At 33.7% G+C, this 21,191-nt stretch overlaps 2 protein-coding genes and 1 pseudogene across 2 annotated transcripts; all 3 read left to right on the top strand.

The window, feature by feature from the left end:
* The first annotated feature begins 455 nt into the window (after positions 1 to 455).
* Positions 456 to 1,400, top strand: LOC147823687 (olfactory receptor 6C74-like). The gene has a single exon (XM_087192386.1). The coding sequence runs from the start codon at positions 462 to 464 to the stop codon at positions 1,398 to 1,400; it is 939 nt and encodes a 312-aa protein (XP_087048512.1). The 5' UTR covers positions 456 to 461.
* A 2,913-nt stretch (positions 1,401 to 4,313) lies between these two features.
* LOC147823688 (pre-mRNA-splicing factor SPF27 pseudogene) lies at positions 4,314 to 4,991 on the top strand (annotated as a pseudogene).
* A 10,443-nt stretch (positions 4,992 to 15,434) lies between these two features.
* On the top strand, positions 15,435 to 16,394 carry LOC147823689 (olfactory receptor 6C6-like). Its single transcript, XM_087192387.1, has one exon. The coding sequence runs from the start codon at positions 15,435 to 15,437 to the stop codon at positions 16,392 to 16,394; it is 960 nt and encodes a 319-aa protein (XP_087048513.1).
* Positions 16,395 to 21,191: the final 4,797 nt, after the last annotated feature.

Here is a 21,191-nt window from a genome sequence, read left to right on the forward strand (position 1 = left end):
TTCTACCTGGTGTATCAAGCAGGGACATGTGTGTGTGCCTGCGCATTTGCTGTTTTCTCAGTGTACAATATGGACTGATGGGAATCCAATAAGAGCTGTACCTGTTTTAATACAAATTTCTTTGGTTTTATTCAATTAAAGAAGTTAGTTAAAGAAAATGATATAGCAAGTCTGTGCTTAAATGCATTCTCTTGTTTTTAATTTACTTTAATTTCTCTCTAGTGTGGTCATTAAAGGGGAACAATTACTGACATCATAGAGATTATTCTCCAGTAGAATTGCAAAGTAATGTTTTAAGCCTTTGTCTCGAGTCTTTGAAAACACAAGCAGAAGTCCTGAAGCATCTCTGTCACTGTTAAGATTAGATTCGACACTAGTTATCACTGTTCTTTTTCTGTAGAGTTTTCCATTATTTATTTATTTATTTTTCTATTCAGACCTGGTAAATTCAGAGTACCCTAATGGGAAACCATACGACAGTGACAGTGTTCATCTTAGCAGGCTTGACTGATGACCCGGAATTAAAAGTGGTGTTATTTGTCTTCTTGCTTCTCACCTATTTGCTAAGCATCACAGGTAATCTGATAATCATCACACTCACACTGGTAGATACTCACCTTAAGACTCCCATGTACTTTTTCCTTCGGAATTTTTCTTTTTTAGAAATTTCTTATACCACTACGTGCATCCCTAAATTGCTAATTATTATGGCAACGGGGGACAAAACTATTTCCTACACCTGTTGTGTTACTCAAGTGTTTTTTGCCTTCCTGCTTGGAGCATCAGAGTTTTACTTGCTGGCAGCCATGTCCTATGACCGCTACGTTGCCATCTGTAAGCCCCTGCATTACACAACCATCATGAGCACCAAGATCTGCCTACAGCTTGTCCTCAGTTGTTGGCTTGCTGGCTTTTTCGTCATCTTTCCACCACTGCTCTTAGGCTTAAATCTTGAATTCTGTGCCTCCAACATTGTGGATCATTTCTACTGTGACACCACTCCCCTCCTGCAGATCTCCTGCACAGACACTCACCTGCTGGAGATGATGGGGTTTGTCTCAGCTTTGGTGACTCTCTTGGTCACACTGGTAATGGTGGTAATATCCTACGCGTGTATTGCCCTAACAATTCTAAAAATCCCTTCAGCGGGTCAGCGGAAAAAGGCTTTTTCCACGTGTTCTTCTCACATGATCGTGATATCCCTCTCCTATGGCAGCTGCATCTTCATATATGTGAAACCATCAGTCAAACAAAGAATATCTTTTTCCAAAGGAATTTCAGTCCTCAATACCTCAGTTGCTCCACTTTTGAACCCTTTCATCTATACCTTGCGAAATCAACAAGTGAAAAAAGCCTTTCTTAATATGATACACAGGATGGTCAGTTTCTCAAGTAAATGAATATTCTATTCCATTATATAAAGGAAATGAACAATGAAGTCTCAGTAATAGTAATAGTAACAGTTTCCATGACATACTTTCCTCCTTTTCCTTTTTTCTTTCACTGCTCTGACAGTTTGATATTCATCTTTGAATCATGTCAAACTATCCTTTTTACAAGAATATTCAGTCTAATGAAGATAATTTTCTTTTTATTTTTCATTACATGTTTCTCCCCCATCATGTTCTTTATCCTGTTGACATCTTAATATCTTTAGGCTAAGTTTTCAGTATGTGTCTTTTGTCATTTAAAAGTTCTAGTTAGCCATGATTATAAAATAATTTTATTTGAAATATATTTTATATATCATTCAAAGTTATACTACCCTATGTTTGTGGTGCATTGCAAATGTAAAGGTAATGTTTAGATATTTTATTTTATTTTATTTGTTTTTCATGGAGGTATCATGGATCAAGCTCAGGACCTTGTGCTTGTGAGGCAGGCACAGCACCACTAAGCTAAATCCCTGGCCCATCTATATTTTAATTATATCGTCTATGTCAGTGGTAGTGAACCTATGGCATGTGTGTGACAATGGGCTCTTTGTATCATTTAAAGCTCTGAAATGTTCACCATCACTGGCTTATTTATTTGTGTATATTACATTTAAAGAAATGAAAATAATGTGTAATAAAATGTAACCATCATTTTTGCTGCTCATATTTGAAAATATGTATTAAACATATATTATTGGTGGTTTTCAAGTGTTATTCATGGGAAATAGTCATTTATTTTATATGTGATAGAAGTACATTGCAAATAATCATGTTTGAAAGAAAATGTGTTGATCTTATTGGTTTATTTTGAAAATTAAAAATGAAATGAAATAATTAATGTTCTTATATCCCAGAAATTCCCTTTGATAACCTCAGAACACTCCTGAAACTAACTGGAAACAATTTGTGAATGGTTATTAGAAAAAAAATACTAAGTCATTATATTTATTCTTTTCAAAAATCATTTATCTGGTACCCAAATGAGATCTCTGTTTGTATTACATATATTTCTATGTATATATAAGTATGTGTAGGGATATAAATTTATAGATATACCTAATAGTGAAACCAGGAAAATAGAAGAATCATTTAGAAGATTCTCTAGCAGTATGTCAGCATTAATTTTTGTGCAATGATAAGAATATAAAATTTAAATATAATAAAAATATTTTGGCCATTATACATGCTATTTCATGAATGTTTATCAATAAATATATATATTAGACCATGTTACTATTTTTTCCATTTCTTGGATCATGAAATATTGATTGAAAGAATGTATGCTAAAAAATTAGTGCTTAAAGGGATAGAATAAAATATAACCAAAGGAAAAAATACCTGTTGTATATAACTTGAAAATTACATGTTTCAGGACAATTGAGTTTAAAATATTTTAAGTAAAAGGGTTTTTAAAGAATTGATAATATCTTTTCTTGTCATTCAGGTATACATATCTTTTGGCTATTTCTTTTTTTTAGGCAAGGTCTCACTATGTAGTTCAGTGGCTGGCTTTGAACTCACAGCAATCCTCCTGGCTCAGTCTCCTGAGTGCTGGGATTACAGGCCTGGGACAGCACGCCTGGCATCGTTTTGCATTTTGATAGAGTACACCTATGATGCTACTGCATTATCTAAATTTTAGAAATGTTACCAGAACAGAAAGTGAAAAAAAAAAAAATAAAGATATAGCATTGTGAGCCAATGTAATAAAAGTAAAACCTAAGGTTCTCTATAGGCTGATTAGTTATGATTCTGTGAGGTGTATACAATCTCAATGTGTTTAAAAAATACCACTCATGTTAAATCTCTTAGTTTGACTATCAATGAGTTATTCTGAAATAGTTTTTATGTTAGTAAGCTTGTCTTGGGCTCTTCAAGTACCCAGTTCAAGTACTATGTTTCTTAAGAACATTGCATTTCATTTTAAGGCAGTTAATTCTGTGTGGTACTTCATGCAAACACTGTACACTTTTTTAGTAACACAGTGGCACCTATCCTACAAAAATGATTTTGACTTGCCTGTTGATTTGCCATGAAAAGTTTGAAAATAATATCTAATAGATACACCACTCCCATTCGGATGACATGTACTGACATGGTTTTTTCACTCATTAACTCAATTTTCCAGAACTGAAATAAAATATCTAGGATTGAAAAACCTTTATTTGTTAGTAAAAAGAACATTATCAGATGTACATATTTTGTCTCAAGATACATATTTCAGATTTTTGTCCACAAGCCAGTAATACAAAATTATTTCTCCTCTAAATAAAAATGTATATCTTAAATTAAATGGACATATAGCTCCAATATTTGTATTAAGTCAAGAATAAATTTGAATCATGTTAGCACTAGCCTATCCTTAGACTCTTTAAAAGGTATGGATTATGCTTAAATAAAACAAGTTCTTGGCAGAAGCATATTTTTGAACAATTGGAAATATGCTTTCCTAAATTTTATAATATATTTCCTGAGCTTACCGGTCTCTTTCTCAAATATAGCAAATTTCCTACATTCAGATATTGGAACAAATCTATATTTGTTTTCTAAAGTTGGTCATAATTTTAAAACCTTAGTTATGGATGCCCTCTTTTCTTTATTTACTTAGATTATTTAAAAATAACTACTGCAGACTTAAACAGGACCGATCCTTTCCAGACTCAAAACGCAGGCGGTAGTGCGTTCTGTGCCTGGGCGGGCACGGGGTTGGTGGCCGGAGAGGTAGTGGTGGATGCGCTGCCCTATTTTGATCAAGGCTATGAGGCGCCAGGCGTGCGGGAAGCGTCTGCGGCTCTGGTAGAAGAGGAAACTCGCAGACACCGACCTACCAAGAACTACCTGAGCTACTTTAACAGCCCCAGATTTTTCTGCTTCGAAACTGACATAATGAGAAATGCATTTGAAAGACTGGCTGCTCGACAACCAATTGAATTGCTCAATATGAAACGATATGAGCTTCCAGCCCCTTCCTCAGGTCAGAAAAATGACATTACTGCATGGCAAGAATGTGTAAACAATTCTTTGGCCCAATTAGAGCACCAAGCAGTACGAATTGAGAATCTGGAGCTAATGTCACAGCATGGATGTAATGCCTGGAAAGTATATAACGAAAATCTAGTTCATATGATTGAACATGCACAGAAAGAGCTTCAGAAGTTAAGGAAACATATTCAAGATTTAAACTGGCAGCAGAAAAACATGCAACTACAGCTGGATCTAAATTGAGAGAAATGGAGTCAAATTGGGTGTCCCTGGTCAGTAAGAATTAGGAGATTGAACGGACTATTGTGCAACTAGAAAATGAAATCTATCAAATTAAGCAGCAACAGGGAGAAGCAAACAAAGAAAACATCCGGCAAGACTTCTGAAAAGACTAACTTGCTGAGTAGAAAGGAAGAAAAGTTGGTCTCTTACAAACATCAGCCATCTAAACTATCCCTGAACCATGAAGGACAACAGCCTCTCACAAAAACCATTAGTGGGTAAATGTTTAGAAACCATAATGTATGGATTATTATAATAATTGTATTGAGAATCTTTGTGAAATAAAAGTTATCAACTTGGAAAAAAATAAAAATAAAATAACTACTGCAATCACAATATTAATTAATGCTAAATTGGGTGTTCTACTCTGATTAAACTATTTGAAATATTCTGGCTTTTGTATCTGAGTGATGTTGACCACATAAACTTAATTTGGAACTTTGTTTTGTACTTTCATTGCTTTTAAGTAGTTTAAGAATAATTGGTATGAATTTTGCATTGAATATTTATAGATTTCAGCTACAAAGTCATTTTATCTTGTGTCTTTCTCACTGTAATCTTTTAATTATTCAATCATTTTATTTATAATTGATATGTTCAGGCTTTCTGTTTCTTCTTGATTTAGTCTGGGTGCATTATGTTTCTAGGAATCTATCCATTGCCTCTTTTTCAAATTTTTGAAATGTAATGATATTTCTGAGGATTTATAGTGATTCATATTGATTTCTGATAATATTTCAGGCTTCTTATGTGTTAGTTGGATTAGATGTGATTTTGGTAATTATATATTTCCAAAAAATCGACCCTTGTTTTTGTCAATATTTTATAGTCTTTAAAATCAGAAAGAAAAAACCGTTTTTTCTTTTCACATAGAATTGCTTTTAAAAATATCAAAGTTCCCACTTAATAAAAGTAAAGATATAATTACAAACCATGTTCTTTTCCTAAGTAAAGTTAGTTGATATTATATTATCTGTAGAAAAATAATTGCATAAAATTGCCTTTAGAAAACTCTAAGAATAGTTACACTGGGAAACTACAAAATTAAGCATTAAAACACAGTAAAATCTCTATAAAGAAAATATCAGTGTATAAGTACATTAAAGGCCTGATCAAGTTAAACAGTAAAACTTCCAGATATTATGCATATGATAATGATGACAAATCATAGGAATGAAAATAGACATTTAAAATAATATTACTTAGAAATCAATAAACAATTCAGAAAAAAGTTCAGTGTAAGACCATTTCTTACACTATACATAAAATAAACTTTAAATGGATTAGTAATCTAAATGTAAAATGAAACTGAACAATATTAAAAGACAATGTGGGCAAACATCTTTTATAATTGGATACAAGGAAAGAGTTTCTAAATATTGCCAAAAATACTAATGGAGTAAAAAAAAGATTGACTCTTGTGGACACAGAAATAAGGGAGCACAAACAAAAGCCCATTAACAACATGATAAATACTCCCAAACTAGGAGAAAATATTTGCAACATATATACAAGATAAAGAGTTGATATTACTGGCATATGATGAACCTTTCAAATGTATGAATAAATGGGGAAAAACCTAAAAAAGTGACTGTAGAAAATTGGTAAATCTGTAAAGATAGATCATGGGCATTTCAGTTCATGAAATGATATTCAACACCACACTTATAAAAATGAAAATGAAAATGATTCTCAGTTATCATTGCTTACACATGAGAGAGTCAATATCTTTTTAACCATAAAACCCACTCTGGCTTTAGAGGCTAAGAAACAGGAACACTACTACACTGTTGGTGGGAATTGATAGAAGACACATAGAGAACAATTGGACAATAGGTTAAAAAATGTTTATAGGTTTGACTTTCGATTCAGCAATTTCAATTTGAAGGTACCATATAAGATTAATTCCTAAAATTGAAATTATATTGTAAAACTTATGTTTTACCAAAATACACATGCACAATTTTATTCATTGGTACACTTTTTTAATTGTCAGAATTGGAAATAATCTATAAAATGACAGGTAACTCAAAGATTAAAACTTTCTGCCCAAATTACAATCTTCTATTAGTTTATGAAAACTTTGATTATAGAGGGAAAAAGGAGGGGAATGCAGTGTATGTTTTCTAGGCATTTAAAACACATGGGATTTTTCTTTTCTTGGAATCTACAAGAGTGATATTGTAGAAAGGGATGGGTACTGTTCAAAAAGGAATACAACACAAATGGTACCTTGGCAAAATTGGAAGGGTCTACAATGTTACCCAGTATGTTGTTAGCAGAGTTGCAAAAACACAAGTTAAAGGCAAAATACTTGCCAAGAGAATTAGTGTGCACACTGAACACATGAAGCACTCTAAGAGTCGAGACAAATTCCTGAAACATGCCCAGGAAAAGAATCTGAAAAAGGAAACCAACAAGAAAGGTATCTAAGTTCAACTGAAGCGCCACCCTGCCCAGCCTGGAGAAGCACACTTTCTGAGAACCAATGGGAAGGAGCCTGAGCTGCTGGAACCTGTTGCCTGGGAATTCATAGCATAAACTGGGGGTGTCGCTCTGCCACTTAGCACCTGATTAGCTGCTATTCTTCTAGGCCCTTCTTAAAAAATTTTAGAAAGGAATTCCTAACTATAAAAATGTTTTTCGTAATTGAACATGTGTATGGGGCCGTTACCTCAGAGAAACAAATGTTTGGCGCACATTCTCATTGCACCTAGTTAGTTATATCGGGTCTTTACTCTTCAGCGTTTTTCTTGCTGAAAGGTGTTAGGTATTGTTCATGAGAAAGATGTATCAAATTAAATGGAAGCTGCTGTGTGGGATTTTAGTTAAATATATAAATCACCTGAAACAAACAGAGAAAGAGCAATTAAATAAACTATGGCACATCCTCACAAAGCAGGACTAAGCAGCTGTAAACAAATTTAAATGTCTATGAATTGATGTAGTGACTTTAAAAGGATATATTGTTAAGTGAATAAACCAAAAGAAAACAAGGTACTTTTTCTTTGTTGAGTCTCCAGTTGATGGGCAATTGGGCTGTTTCCAAGTTTTCGCTATTACAAACTGTGCTGCTATGAACATATACCGGTGTGTTATGTGACTTTTTTTTTTTATAAAATGGAGTACTACTCAGCCATAAAGAATGAGAAACTAGAGACATTTATAGCTAAATGGATGCACACTGAGGCGATATTCTTAAGTGAAATAAATAGGACACATATGTGTAAATACTGAAAAGTTTCTCTAGTGTGAGAAACTGAACGTGTAAATAAGGATCAAAAGGCACAGTAGATATTGTGAAATGGGAAGAAAACGTCCAAAGGGAAAGGGGAAGTGGGAGGGATTGGGGAAAGGAAAGAAGGGAATGGAATTAATATGAGAAAATGAAAAAGTGGAAACAAAGTCTCTGCAAATAGGGAAGGGTGGAGGGTTTGAAAGGAGGGCAGGGGACTGGGGAAAAATAATAATAAACAAGATAGATTATGTAAAGGTACAAATTTCCAATGAAGAATGTCATTATATTTTATACCTAATCTGTACCCATAAAATTATTTAAAGAAAGAAACAAAAATGTACTTGAGGTATAGTATATTTAGCTTAAGGTCAATTGGCCTTTAACAGGGCTTTTCCACTTTATACTCTCCCTTTTGATAGTATTCTTCGTTCTCTGTCCTTTTAACTCCTAAAGTATGTATATGTGTTTTTAAAAGGCAGATGTTTGCTAGACAATCCAATATTATAGCATTCTATACAAATTCTCTGGAATCATACTTAAAACAAGCAAATGTGTGGGGTTGTGTGTGTGTGTGTGTGTGTGTGTGTGTGTGTGTGTCTATAGAAAACACTTCTGCAACATAAAATTTAAAATCCCTTAGGAAATGATGTTCCTGGATGTCAGTTACCCTGAGAGTTCTTTGTTTTTGTTAGATGTTTTCCCGTAGGACAAAGAAGGGATACATCCTCCACCCTCTAAGATTTGGTTGTCTCATGGCACTGTATGTCCCACTTAGCGAGGTTTGCAGTTCCTTACATAAATGAAGTGCAGTATATTGTAGCAGAGAGTGAACTGACAAACTTTCCTCATAGCATGCAGTAAATCAGCCAATATAATTTTATAAGGAACAATTGTCTGGTGTGTTCTTTATTGTAGAAGGCAATGGTTAGAAAGAAGAATAGACACGACAACTCTCTGCTCACCAGGATGATGAGTTAGGTATTGAAGTACAAAAGTTTGCCCATGTTTGTGTATAAAAGTTGTTTACAAAATCTGTTAAACTATTGAATGTCACTCTTTTTACTACTTTGTACATTTTATTTGTAAATAATGTTGAATGGTTACCAAAAGAACATGATAACAATTTAAAGTGAAAAACATAACTTCTATGTGATATAATATCCAACAACATTAAATATAATTGCTTTTATTGCCCTATATTCCCACGATCTCATACTGTGATTTTTTTTCTTACAGAGCATCTTATGGGAATAGATGGCACGAGTGATTGTTACAGCAGAACAAATCGACAGTTTAAAATGAGGGTTTTCTAGTTTAAATATAATTTAATTAAGCATTTGTATCAAATTTTACATGATTTCAGTAAAGGAGAATATTTTATTGTTTCACAGTCATCTGAGTATGCTAAAGATCTTCAGACAATTGGGCACTATTCTTTCCATTAGTATATAGTTTTAGCTGAGATGGCCAAGTAGGAGATCTCTAAACATTGTTTCCAATCAAACTATGCTTAAACCAGTATTCTTCTGTGTCTTATACTGCTTCATTTGCTTTGTGTATCTTCTCTTATGTTTTTGACTGCTTTTAAGACCCATCTAAAAACTACATACTTAGACATCTCATTCCAATAATGACTGTGGGTAACACTGGAAAGAACATTCATTTTCTAATTATTTGGTACCTCGTGCACAAACTTAATTCCAGAATCACAAAATGAATTCTGTGACCAGATTCATGGAAAGAATTAAGTTTGTGAACCCACGTGCTCCTGTACTTTGCAATTTTTATGTAGTTATTTTGAATGTGTCTTTCTAAATAATAATTTTAGAGGTTGGAAATGATTCTGTTAAATCCTCATTATATAACACAGGCTCTTACATAGTGCCAATTTAAAGTGGCTCTAATTTGTTTTGATGATCAAAGAAAATCTAAGAATTTTTCCAAACATGCTTTACTGTTTATTTTCAGAAGAAATTTTCTATAACTTGCCTTTAAGTTAGAATTTTCTTGAGAGCTTCTACAGGAAGTTTTATAATACTACGTAACTTTAAAATCATGACTTCTGGAAATAGCCTCTTTAATCTGGCACCCTTTTCTGAATGCAAGCCCTAATATATACTCTTAGGTTTAATTGTACTTGTCCCATATAATATATGCAAAGTATTGAATATAATAAATATATATATATTTCTCAATGAATATGAAAATAGTTGTAAGTTACTTGTTTGCATGACATTTAAATATTATTCTTCGGACAAGGCTACCTTGTCTTAACTACAGTGCTAAAGCTGCTGAGTGTGAAAATTATCAAATACTCTCACTTTCTGCAGATCTAGCTGATATAAAATATGTTTTAATATGTACTTTAGGAAATTTACAAAATGTATATATAAGTAAGGGAAGCATATTCTATTTTAACAACTTTCCCTTACAGCTTCTTCACTTATGTATGGATATAGTTTCCATAAATTTAACCTTTCAACTTTTCCTCCAATTCAGTTAACTAACTAATTTATTTAAACTTCCATAACTCTTTTACCTTTCCTTTCACTTTATATTTTCTTTCTCAAAAATGATCTTCAATCCATTTTTTAATTCTTTGCTTTTAAAACCCTTTATTGTGCATTTCTTTTAATGAACCGTAGTTTTTTTTTTTCAAAAGCATAACTAAAAGAAAAAATATTTAAAAGGAACTGACAATGTGAGTAACTGTAATCAAAGGTGAGAGGTTGGGAATCCTTATGAGAGGAGACTATACAGCCTTCCCTGATTTACTTGGAAATATCTGAAAACCAGTGTCTTTACCCATATAAAAACCCTTAAGTGTCAGGTATGTTAATATGTGATTCATTGCATTAAAAAGCAAGATAAACAAAGTCTGGCTATTGATCTGAGCAAGGCTTCTTTGCCCTACCATGTATGCTAAATACCACTTGAACTATAGATTACTGTACACGTGTAACATCTAGTCTATTTGACACTGTCTATCGTTAATCTGGAAACGGTATGCCATCTCAAATCTTGTATACTGTTCAGAAATTAAGACATTTTCCAAGCTGTATGGGTCTTTTAATTATTCACATACATAATGAATATCCATTTCATTTATAAGAATGTAATCTTATGAGAATATAAGCACTAAAGCTTAAATATTCTGTTAAGAATCTCTAGAAATATAGGCTATTTATATTCCTACCTAATTATCTATAAAACATAGACACACATTGCTTAAATCTATCTGAAACATCACTTTTCTAACTGTCATAAAAAAGTACTGTAGGTGTCACTGTGATTCTTTTTCCCCAAAAAATTCATTGGTACATTTTTGGTATAAAATACAGTTACATTCATCATTGGGATCTTGAACATTACATGAGTATCTTGGTTCTTTTTTTTCCCCTTTCCTTGCCCTCCCCTCACCCCCTCCACCCTTACCTGTTTACAAAGTCTTTGTTTCCATTTTTTTCCTTTTCTCATATTTTTTTCTTTTACCTTTTTCCTTTCCCCTACCACTCCCACTTCTCCTGCTCCTTTAGACCTTTTCTTCCGGTTACAAGTATACATTTTTTAAATTACAATATCAAGATCTAGGAGACATTACCACAGATTTTACAGGATTTAAAAGGATATAGAAAGCATATTTCAAAAATCTGTTTTGAAATAAATTTGACAACTTCAAAGAAGTACCTTGGAAGACAAATTAATGAAACTAACTCTGGAGGAAATATAAAATTTGAATAGCACCTATTAAAGAAAGTATATTCCTAGCTTGAAAAAGTACCTATATAACAACAGCAGGGTCATATACATTTCAACTGAAAAATTATATCAAACGTTTAAAGCAGAAAAAAGAAGGAACAATTCTCCCTTCATTTTAGGAACTCAACATTGTGCTAATCCTAAGACTGTATCCAGATAATAGAAGAAAAAAAGTATGAACATAGATAGAACTTTGTTTAACAAAAGAAATTGTTGGAAGTCAGATCTGGCAGGATGTAGAAAGTGGTTTTGTTATAGGGATGGCAGTGTTGATTCAGCATTGGAAGATCCACCCCCAAAAGTCATACTTTCAACAGAGGAAAGGAAAAAGCCACATGATCCTGTCACTAGTTGGAGAAAAATTGGACTAAATTCTATAGTTGTACGTGGTAAAAGCTATCAGGACACTAGAAGTAGAACAGAACCTTCTCAACAGATTAAAGATATGTACTCCATACTTCCAGTGAGAATGCCTTATATGAATGGAGAAGATACAATGCTTTCTCCTTGACGTGGGGAAAAAGGGCAGATATGCTTATTCTTTATCTGTCCATTAAACTTTGAAATCTAGTCCCCACCAGAATAGTCTGGCAATAAAATGACACAACTAGGATAGGATTGGCAAGGTAGAAGCAAAATCTTTATATGTAAATGAAATGATGATCTGCAGGGAAAATACAAAGAAATCTCTAGGAGCCCCTAGAACTTGTATTTGAATTTAGCAGGATTAGAAAACGCAAGGTATATATAAAAATTCAGGTCTGTGTATACTTGATATAAATGAAGAATTGGATATTGAAATTTAAAAGTTATGTAGGAGTACAAAGGACCTAGAAAAGTTAAAAACAAAAACAAAAACATAAACAGTGTTGTAAGACGTTTAGTACCTAATTTTAGGGCTTCTTCTAAAGCTACAGTAATCAAGGCAGTGTTGGTGTAAGGAAAGACATATAGATCATTGGAATAAAACAGAGAATCTAGAAATAGAACCACACATATATGGTCCACTGAGTTTTGAAAGATTATTTAACATTAGCATTTTATAGAATATAAACTGAATTCAAGATCTGAGGGAGAGATAGTGTTTTCAGCAAACGGCACTAGGACACCTGGTATCCATATATAAAAAATTCACCTCAACCCTTTATTTCCATACATAAAAATAACTTGAAGGGATCTATGAACCTAAATATGAAAGCCTAAAAGTATAAAACTTTAAGAAGAAATTATAAGGGAAAATGTTTATGAATTTAGGGTAGGCAAGAACTACCTAGGATACAAAAAACATGAGGTATAAAGGAAAAACATTGATAAATGAGATTCCATCAAAATTTAGCACTTTAAGTGACATCATTAAAATGAAAAGTAGTCCTTAAACAGACCATATTTACAATGCAAATAACTATGACCAGAATATATAAAGAATTCTTAGAGATCATTAATAGACAACCCAATTAAAAAGTAGACATAAGGAGATAATAAATAGCCAGTACAGCACAAGGAAAGGTATGCAACTCTAGAATCAGAAAAATACTAATCAGTACAATAACAAGATTGAATTATACACTCATTAGGGAGATGAAGTTAAAAGTTTTAAAAGCCTTGTCATGACTTTTTCTTTTTGTTGGATTCTCCCCCTTTGCGTTTAATTTGTCACGCCCAACAGATTCATTCTGCTGAGGTTCTTGGGGTTGTGATCATTGTCTTTTCCTAGGGTATTGTCTAAAATTTTTTGGAGTGCCAGTTTGGTATTCATGAAGTTCCTGAGCTGCTCTTTGTCATGAAAGTATCTTATTTCTCCATCAATTTTGAAAGATAGTTTTTCAGGGTACATCAATCTGGGTTGGAGGCTGTTTTCTTTTAGGGCTTGGAATATGTCACTCCAAGCTCTTCTTGTCTTGATGGTTTGTGTTGAGAAGTCTGCTGTGATTCTGATGGGCTTTCCTTTGTATGTGATTTGTCTCTTTTCTCTCACTGCTTGTAGAATTTTGTTCTTCTGTTGGATTTCTGGAATCCTAACTATTATATGCCTATGTGTAGATTTTTTTTTTGATTAAGGCTAGCTGGAGTCCTATATGCCTCACTTATCTGTATGTCAAGTTCTTTCCCCCTCCTTGGGAAGTTTTCTACCATCACTTCTGTGAACAGTTTTTTTATGTCATCTGCACTCTCTCCTGTTTCTTCATTGACTCCAATCAGTCTTATGTTATTCTTCTTTGCATCGTCTAGCAGCTGCTGGATTGATTTCTCATGTTCCTTTTCAATTTTAAAGCAATTTTTCTTTTCCTGGTCACTAATTGCAATCTTTTCTTCTATATCTGAAATTCTATCCTCACATTGGTTCATTCTGCTGTGAAGACTTTCAATGGAGTTTTTAATCTCCTGGAAATTTGTTTGCATCTGTTTTATGGATTCCATTTGTTTCTTATGTTGGGATTCCATCATGTTCCTCAGATCCTCTAATTTTTTTTATCTGTGTCCTCTCTAGTTTTATTAATTATGTCTTGCACCCTGAGCAAAATCTTTACTGTTATCTGAGGAATTATTTCTGATTTCATTTTTCCCAGATCCTCTTTTGTTGCCAGTTCAGAGAGTCCAGGTGGTTATCAGATTGTTCTGTCTCACCTCCCTTTGGGATTGCTGTAGGTGATCCAGAAGTCTGTTTTTGAGGCTTGTTTATGTGTCTTCTCATTTCCACAGGGCCGGGGGGGGGGTTGCTTCTGGCACCGTGTGGCTCACCTTCTCTGCCCTGAGAGCTTGGGATGGTGGTAGGGGAGATTTCTTCCGGGTGCTGGGACTAGCTCAGCTTCTCTGCCCTAGGAGCCTGGGACAGTGGTGGGGGAGCTTCCTTCCAGGTGCTGGGACCAGCTCACCTTCTCACGTCACTGTTATTTTTTTATAGATTGTTTTAAGCACTCGGCTATGGTAAGAGTCATAGAAACTATGCAAGTGTGGCAGTGTTTATCATTGCAGGTTGAACTGATGACCCACATTTGAGGGAATGGGAATGGGGAAAAAAGAAGAACCAAGATTTATCATGTACAGGTAAAATTCTCAATCATAAGGTATACCTTACATGTACCAAGAAACTTAATGACACATTTTTAAAAAGAAACTTTTGTTATTTATTTTTCAGTTTCCCAGTTATGCACTTAGCATCAGTTCAATCTGATCATAATCACAGTCACACTAGTAGATGCTCACTTTATGACCCTCATGTCCTTTTTCCCTTTCAAATTTGCTTTTTAAAGAAATTTTTATAGTATCACACATATACCTAAATTACCAGTTACTACAGCTAGCTACTACAGCTACTGGGAACAAAACCTTTTCCTATAACTATCATGTAACCCAGTTGACAAATTATGTGAGAAATTAGGTAACTTCAGAAACTGGAAAGTGTCAAATATTAGAGCAGCTTATTGAGATACAATATTTGATCTATGAAATGAGTCATAGATCAACACTAATCAAATTGAAGAGCTGCATTTGAAATGAATAATAAACTTCCTGTAAATTGGCCTAACTCAATTTCAGACAAGGGAAGAACTTCCTAGCATTCTTACAAACATTACTGATGAAGCTGAAGATATGTTCATTTTGATAAACTCTAAGAGAATTGAGAAAATATTTGCACATTGGTAAGGCTCTAAATATCAAATGTTCTGCAGATGAAAGGGAAGTAAATTTTTTCTTGTGATTTTTTTTTTCTATAGAATTGACAAGACACAAAAGAAATGAAGAATCAGTCAGGAGAGATAGAGTTCATTTTGCTTGGACTGACAGATGACCCTATGCTACAAATTGTGATTTTCGTGTTTCTATTTTTCAATTACATCTTGAGCCTGATGGGAAACCTTGTCATCATTGTCCTCACCCTGCTGGATCCCCGCCTCAAGACACCGATGTATTTCTTCCTCCGAAATTTCTCCTTCTTAGAAATCTCCTTCACAACAGTCTGCATTCCACGGTTCTTGACAAGTATTCTCACTGGAGACAAAACAATTTCCTACAATAGTTGTGCAACTCAATTGTTCTTTTTCTTTCTAATAGGAATTACAGAGTTTTACCTGCTGGCTGCCATGTCCTATGACCGTTATGTTGCCATCTGCAAACCACTGCATTACCCAAACATTATGAACAGCAAAGTATGCCATCAACTTGTGCTCAGCTCCTGGGCAACTGGATTTTTGATCATCTTTCCCCCTTTGCTCTTGGGACTCAAGCTGGATTTCTGTGCTTCCAAGGTGATTGATCATTTCCTATGTGACACTTCTCCAATCTTACAGATCTCGTGCACAGATACAAGTTTCATAGAATTGTTGGCTTTTATTTTAGCTGTGATGACGCTTGTTGTCACCTTGTTATTAGTGGTCCTCTCCTATACATTCATCCTCAAAACTATTCTAAAATTCCCTTCTGTTCAACAGCGAAGAAAGGCCTTTTCCACATGTTCCTCACACATGGTTGTCATCTCTATTACTTATGGGAGTTGTATCTTTATGTATATAAAACCATCAGCAAAGGATAGGGTGACAGTAACTAAAGGAGTAGCTGTGCTCAATACTTCTGTTGCCCCTTTACTCAATCCTTTCATTTACACCCTAAGGAACCAACAGGTAAAAGAAGCTCTCAAGCATGTGCTTCAAAGGCTTTATTCTTTTCAAAATAGTGAGAAAAAATGTATACACAAATAATATGGTGTTGGATTATGAATGATAGACTTGAATACAGTCTTCAATTACATTAGTTCTCATTTATACCATTTCTGACTTGACCCTTGATATCACATTAGGTTCATTAAGCCTCTTTGCACATCTCTATGTTTATCTTTCTCAGATCTTCCCAGTATCTAGGAGAAATTTATTTTTTTCAATATACAATACCAAATTCTATCTTTACCTATAAGTGTCACTTCTCATAAAACATAATACTGCATGCTTTAATCAAATGAACCTTGCTAGATATACTTACTTTTCTACTATAGTATATGTGTTAATGGCTTAGCATGGCATTTGCTCTTAAATATTTTGCACTGCTAAAATTATTAGAGATACAGATCATCATATTCATTTTATAATGAAATTGATATTGTAATAAAAAATAAATAGAATATGTAATTTGAAAGATCAAAATAGCTTTCCAAGAGCAATCATCATTTATCATGAACTTTTAAAGAAAATACTGGGTTTAAGGGTGCTGTGAGGGGAGGCATAACATATGCAATAAAAGTATGTTCTACAGAAAATTTCCACATTAGTGTTATAATAATTAAAAAGAAATTTTTTGTAAACATAAGCTACTATCATATCAGTACAAAGAGTTCAACCTCTGTGTTTGGTTCTAATTATGATGTTGCTTTATTTACTCCAAATATTAGAAGTTATACTAATTTATTAAAAAATTCAATATATATTTCATACCTGTATGTGAGGATATTTTATATACATAATCTGTAAATTAAATTTTCATAATTCTACTTGTGTCAATTTTCACCAAGTTTATTATGTTTGGCTTCCATCATAATCAGTCATTTTAACCAATGCATTAGACAAATATGTACACTTGCATCACTATGTACATTTGTACATATAATTTGAAACATCATACCAAATTCTTTACTTTGTTTCCATACAGTAATTCCTCTGCTGCAACCCTACCTCCATCTATCATTAAATCCAAATATCCACTGTAGTTCTTTTAGACACTATACAATAGTCTTGCCTGAAATTTCATGTAAATGAAACCTCAATATTTGAACTTTTTTTTTTTTTTTGGTACCGGGGATCGAACTCGGGTCCTTTTGCTTGCAAGGCAGGCGGTGGAACCACTGAGCTAAATCCCCGGCCCCTCAATACTTGAACTTTATATCCTGCTTCTTTTGTTCAACAAAATGTTTCCATGTATCTATCCTATTGCATGCATCCATAGTTTGTTTCTAATGCTATTATGTTTTTAAAGTTTACTGTGTATTCCAATAATTTAAGGGTTGTATTCCAATAATTTAGTGTTTGTATTCCCTGAACAATTTTTCCACAGAATGAATCATTCACATTCGTCTGTGTGAAAAGTGAGTTCATTAGAATCCCAACCCTGAAACCATGTAATATTCCATTATGTCCTATTGAAATCAACTATCTTCAAGAGGGGAATTGATTGGGAGTGGTTGTCCCCTTATGTCTTGTGGATTCTAGTCCTCAATTCCCATTCTCCAGGCAAAGGTACTTCAGAAATTGTCCCTGGAGGAAAATAAGAATCATTCCCTATCTCCTTGCTCCCTTTAAGGGGCCACCTCACCTGAATCTCAATTCACTCACTGTATTTGCTTTGTAATGCAGCAGGCTCCAAGATTCAGTCTGTTTTCAAAGACCTGACAGAGCCAAAGTTTGAATGTTGCTGACATAATTGAGGAAATTCAGAAACAATTCAGGTTGCAGCCCTGAAGAGGTGTTTATACGACATGTTAGTGGGCAATGGCAGGTAAATTCAGTAACTTCTAAGATAATGCTTACCAGTATTCTTAATAGTAAGTAGGTAATTCTTAAACATTTAGAGAAAAGCTTACTATGGATGTCACATTAGCTCACCAGCCTGACTACAAAGAAGTTTGGAAAGCAGTACCCTTCACTCCTCTTCCAACTACAAATTTTGTAAAGTCCTCTTATTGACTAACAGTATTCAGAATCATACTGAGTAGATGACATTGGGAAGTCACTGCCCAGTACGTCCTCTGCTCTTAAAGAATGTCTAGGGATGTCACATGTAATGTTTACTTCACAATATAAAATTCCATGTAGGCTCTTTGAAAATAACCAGAGTCAAGGTCTCAGAAGTTGGAAATCACTGCTTCTATTACTGTTTTTATTCAGAGTGAGGTCAGTGCTGGTTATAGGTTTGAAAGGAAGAGATGCACTTTGAATCATTTCATTCAATTTTCTGTCATTATATGAGACTATTTTGATATCCTGGCCATTATGAATGCTTAAATCTATGAAGTGCATTCATGTTATTTCAGGTTTTCTGATAACTTATTTGGAAACCACAGTTCCTTTTTTTTTTTGGAAACCATAGTTTTATAGGACACATTAGATAGTTTCTGGTGTAGGAAAATGTTAGAAAAAAGATTACTACACATGAGAAAATATAAAAAAAAATTTTGCTGAGCTAAATATGTTTACATTTTAAATTTTATATCTCTATATGTTCCAAGGTGAACAAGACTACTCCTGTAAGTTCAAGAAAAAATTCTTTTCATTCAGCAAATCTCAGAGTTTAAAATGCAATTGTTTACATAGTTCCTTTATTATCTCAAAAAATGGAGGTCAAACAACTTGTGATGGGATTTTGTTCTGCTGACCTATTTGTATAAGTGGGATTTTGAAGTCTCCCACTATGAAGGTATTTTCGTATGTCTGTCCTTTTTTTGTCTGGAAATTTTTATTTTGTGGAGTTTGTTGCACTACAATCTGATGCATTTTTTATTTAATATTTTTATCTATTACAGTTGAATTTTTCACTTTGCAAGTTATGGCTAGGTTAGTCTCTTCTGATGAATTTTGGCTTGAAATCTACTGGGTCTGACAATAAAATAGTTGCTTCTGGTTCAGTCTATGTGCTTCTTTTTGGATGAGGAATGCATTGGATGCAACATACGGATATTGGTCTGCCAGTCTGAGTCTTTGATTGTGGAATTAAGAACATTGACATTGAGGTTAGTTATTATGAGGTATTTACTGAATCCTGTCATTGCATTAATTCTCCGCTGCCAGTTGCTTTTTTTCCTTTTGTTTCACTACTTCCTCTATTAGATATATGCTTTTCTTTGTGCTCTTTGATACTGGTAGCCTCCCTTTCTCTGTCTAGGATATCCTTAAGTATTTTCTCCAGTGCTGATTTAATGGTCACATATTTCTTCAGGATTTATTTCTCATGGAATGTGTACTTTTCCACACATTTTAAAGTATAATTTTTTTATTCTTTTATTGGTACATTTTAGGTATACAATACATTTATATTTATCATTGGGTGCTTGTACCTGTATGTGATGTATCTTAGTTTTTATTTTTTCCTCCATTACCTGTGCTCCCTTCACCCCATCCACCCTTCCCTATTTACATAGATTTCATTTCCATTTTTCTTCTTTTCTCATAATTTTTCCTTTCCCTTCTTCCCTTTCCCCTTCCTCTCCCACCACCCCCACACCTTTGGACTTTTTCCTATTTCAAATTATCAATTATTCATTTCCATCATTTTAATCCTTATTTACACTTTCAGTTTCTCACAATAGAAAAACTTTTTGGTATTTACAGATGTATGTCCTATTTAGTTCACTTAAGATTAAGGCCTCAATGTGCATCCATTTAGCCATAAATGTCTCTAGTTTCTCATTCTTTATGGCTGAATAGTACTTCATTTTATTAAAAAAACACATCTTCTTTATCCAATTTCCAGTTGACAGACCCAGCTAAAGGATAATTTTGAAGGACATACAAGTTTGAGTTGAAGGTTTTTCTTTGGGGGCTTGACAAACTTTCCTTCCAGCTTGCCTGGCCTTTGAGTTTGGTGTTGAGAAATCCACTGTTATTCTGGTAGACTTGCTTTCACATATTATTTGTTCACAGTTCCTCTACTAGCTTTTGGTATTCTTTTTGTTGTGTTGTGGGGAGATGATTTTCTGGTTGTAACTACTTGGGGTTCTATATAGCTCTTGTAATTGAGTATTGAATTATTTCCTTAGATTTGAAAAATTTTCTGCTAAGATTTTAGTGAGGACTTATTAACCTTTTCAGTTATGCTCAATTTTTCCTTTATTCTTATAATTCTGAGGGGGTTTTGTCATCTAGCAGGCGTGGTTCCAGCTTTCAGGATACCTTGTTATGTTGAGGGTGACACCAAATGAACTGTCTTCAAATTCTGTCCCTCTGTTCTCATATTGGTTAAATCTGAGCCCCACGTTGTTCTTTTAATTTTTCATATCTTGAATTTCTGCTTGCTTTCTTTTCATAATTTACAATTCTTTACCAAAATGTTCATTCTTGTCATATATTTTTCTGTTTAACACATTCAGCTTATTGTTTGTTTCTTCTTTAAGCTTTCTGAACATTTTATAAATTAAATCATTTGTCTGTTTATTTAAGTCTTCTTTAATCTCACTAAACATCTTATGAATTTGCTATACATCTTTCTTTGACCTCTTCAAACATTTTGATTCTTTGACTTTTGATTTTGTTGCCTGCAACTTGCTCTACTTCAGTGTCCATGAGATTAGCCTTTTGGAAGTAGTAAAATGTTTTCTTGGGTGTCTTATTGCCATGCTTTCTTATGTTTCTATTGGTTTTGTGCACATGTTGCAGTTCCATTAGTATAAAAAAAAATCCCAGTCTTAGATACATTCTGTCTTCTTATGATAAATACTTGTATTTGAGTATGTCTATCATGTTCACACCCCTCTTCAATATGGTCAGTATACTATTTAAGTATTTTCTTGGTGTCCA

This window comes from Heterocephalus glaber, unplaced genomic scaffold, assembly GCF_053883595.1.
Source record: "Heterocephalus glaber isolate CG9 unplaced genomic scaffold, H.glaber_assembly_v1.0 deba00001569, whole genome shotgun sequence".
NCBI classification, from domain to species: Eukaryota; Metazoa; Chordata; class Mammalia; order Rodentia; family Bathyergidae; genus Heterocephalus; species Heterocephalus glaber.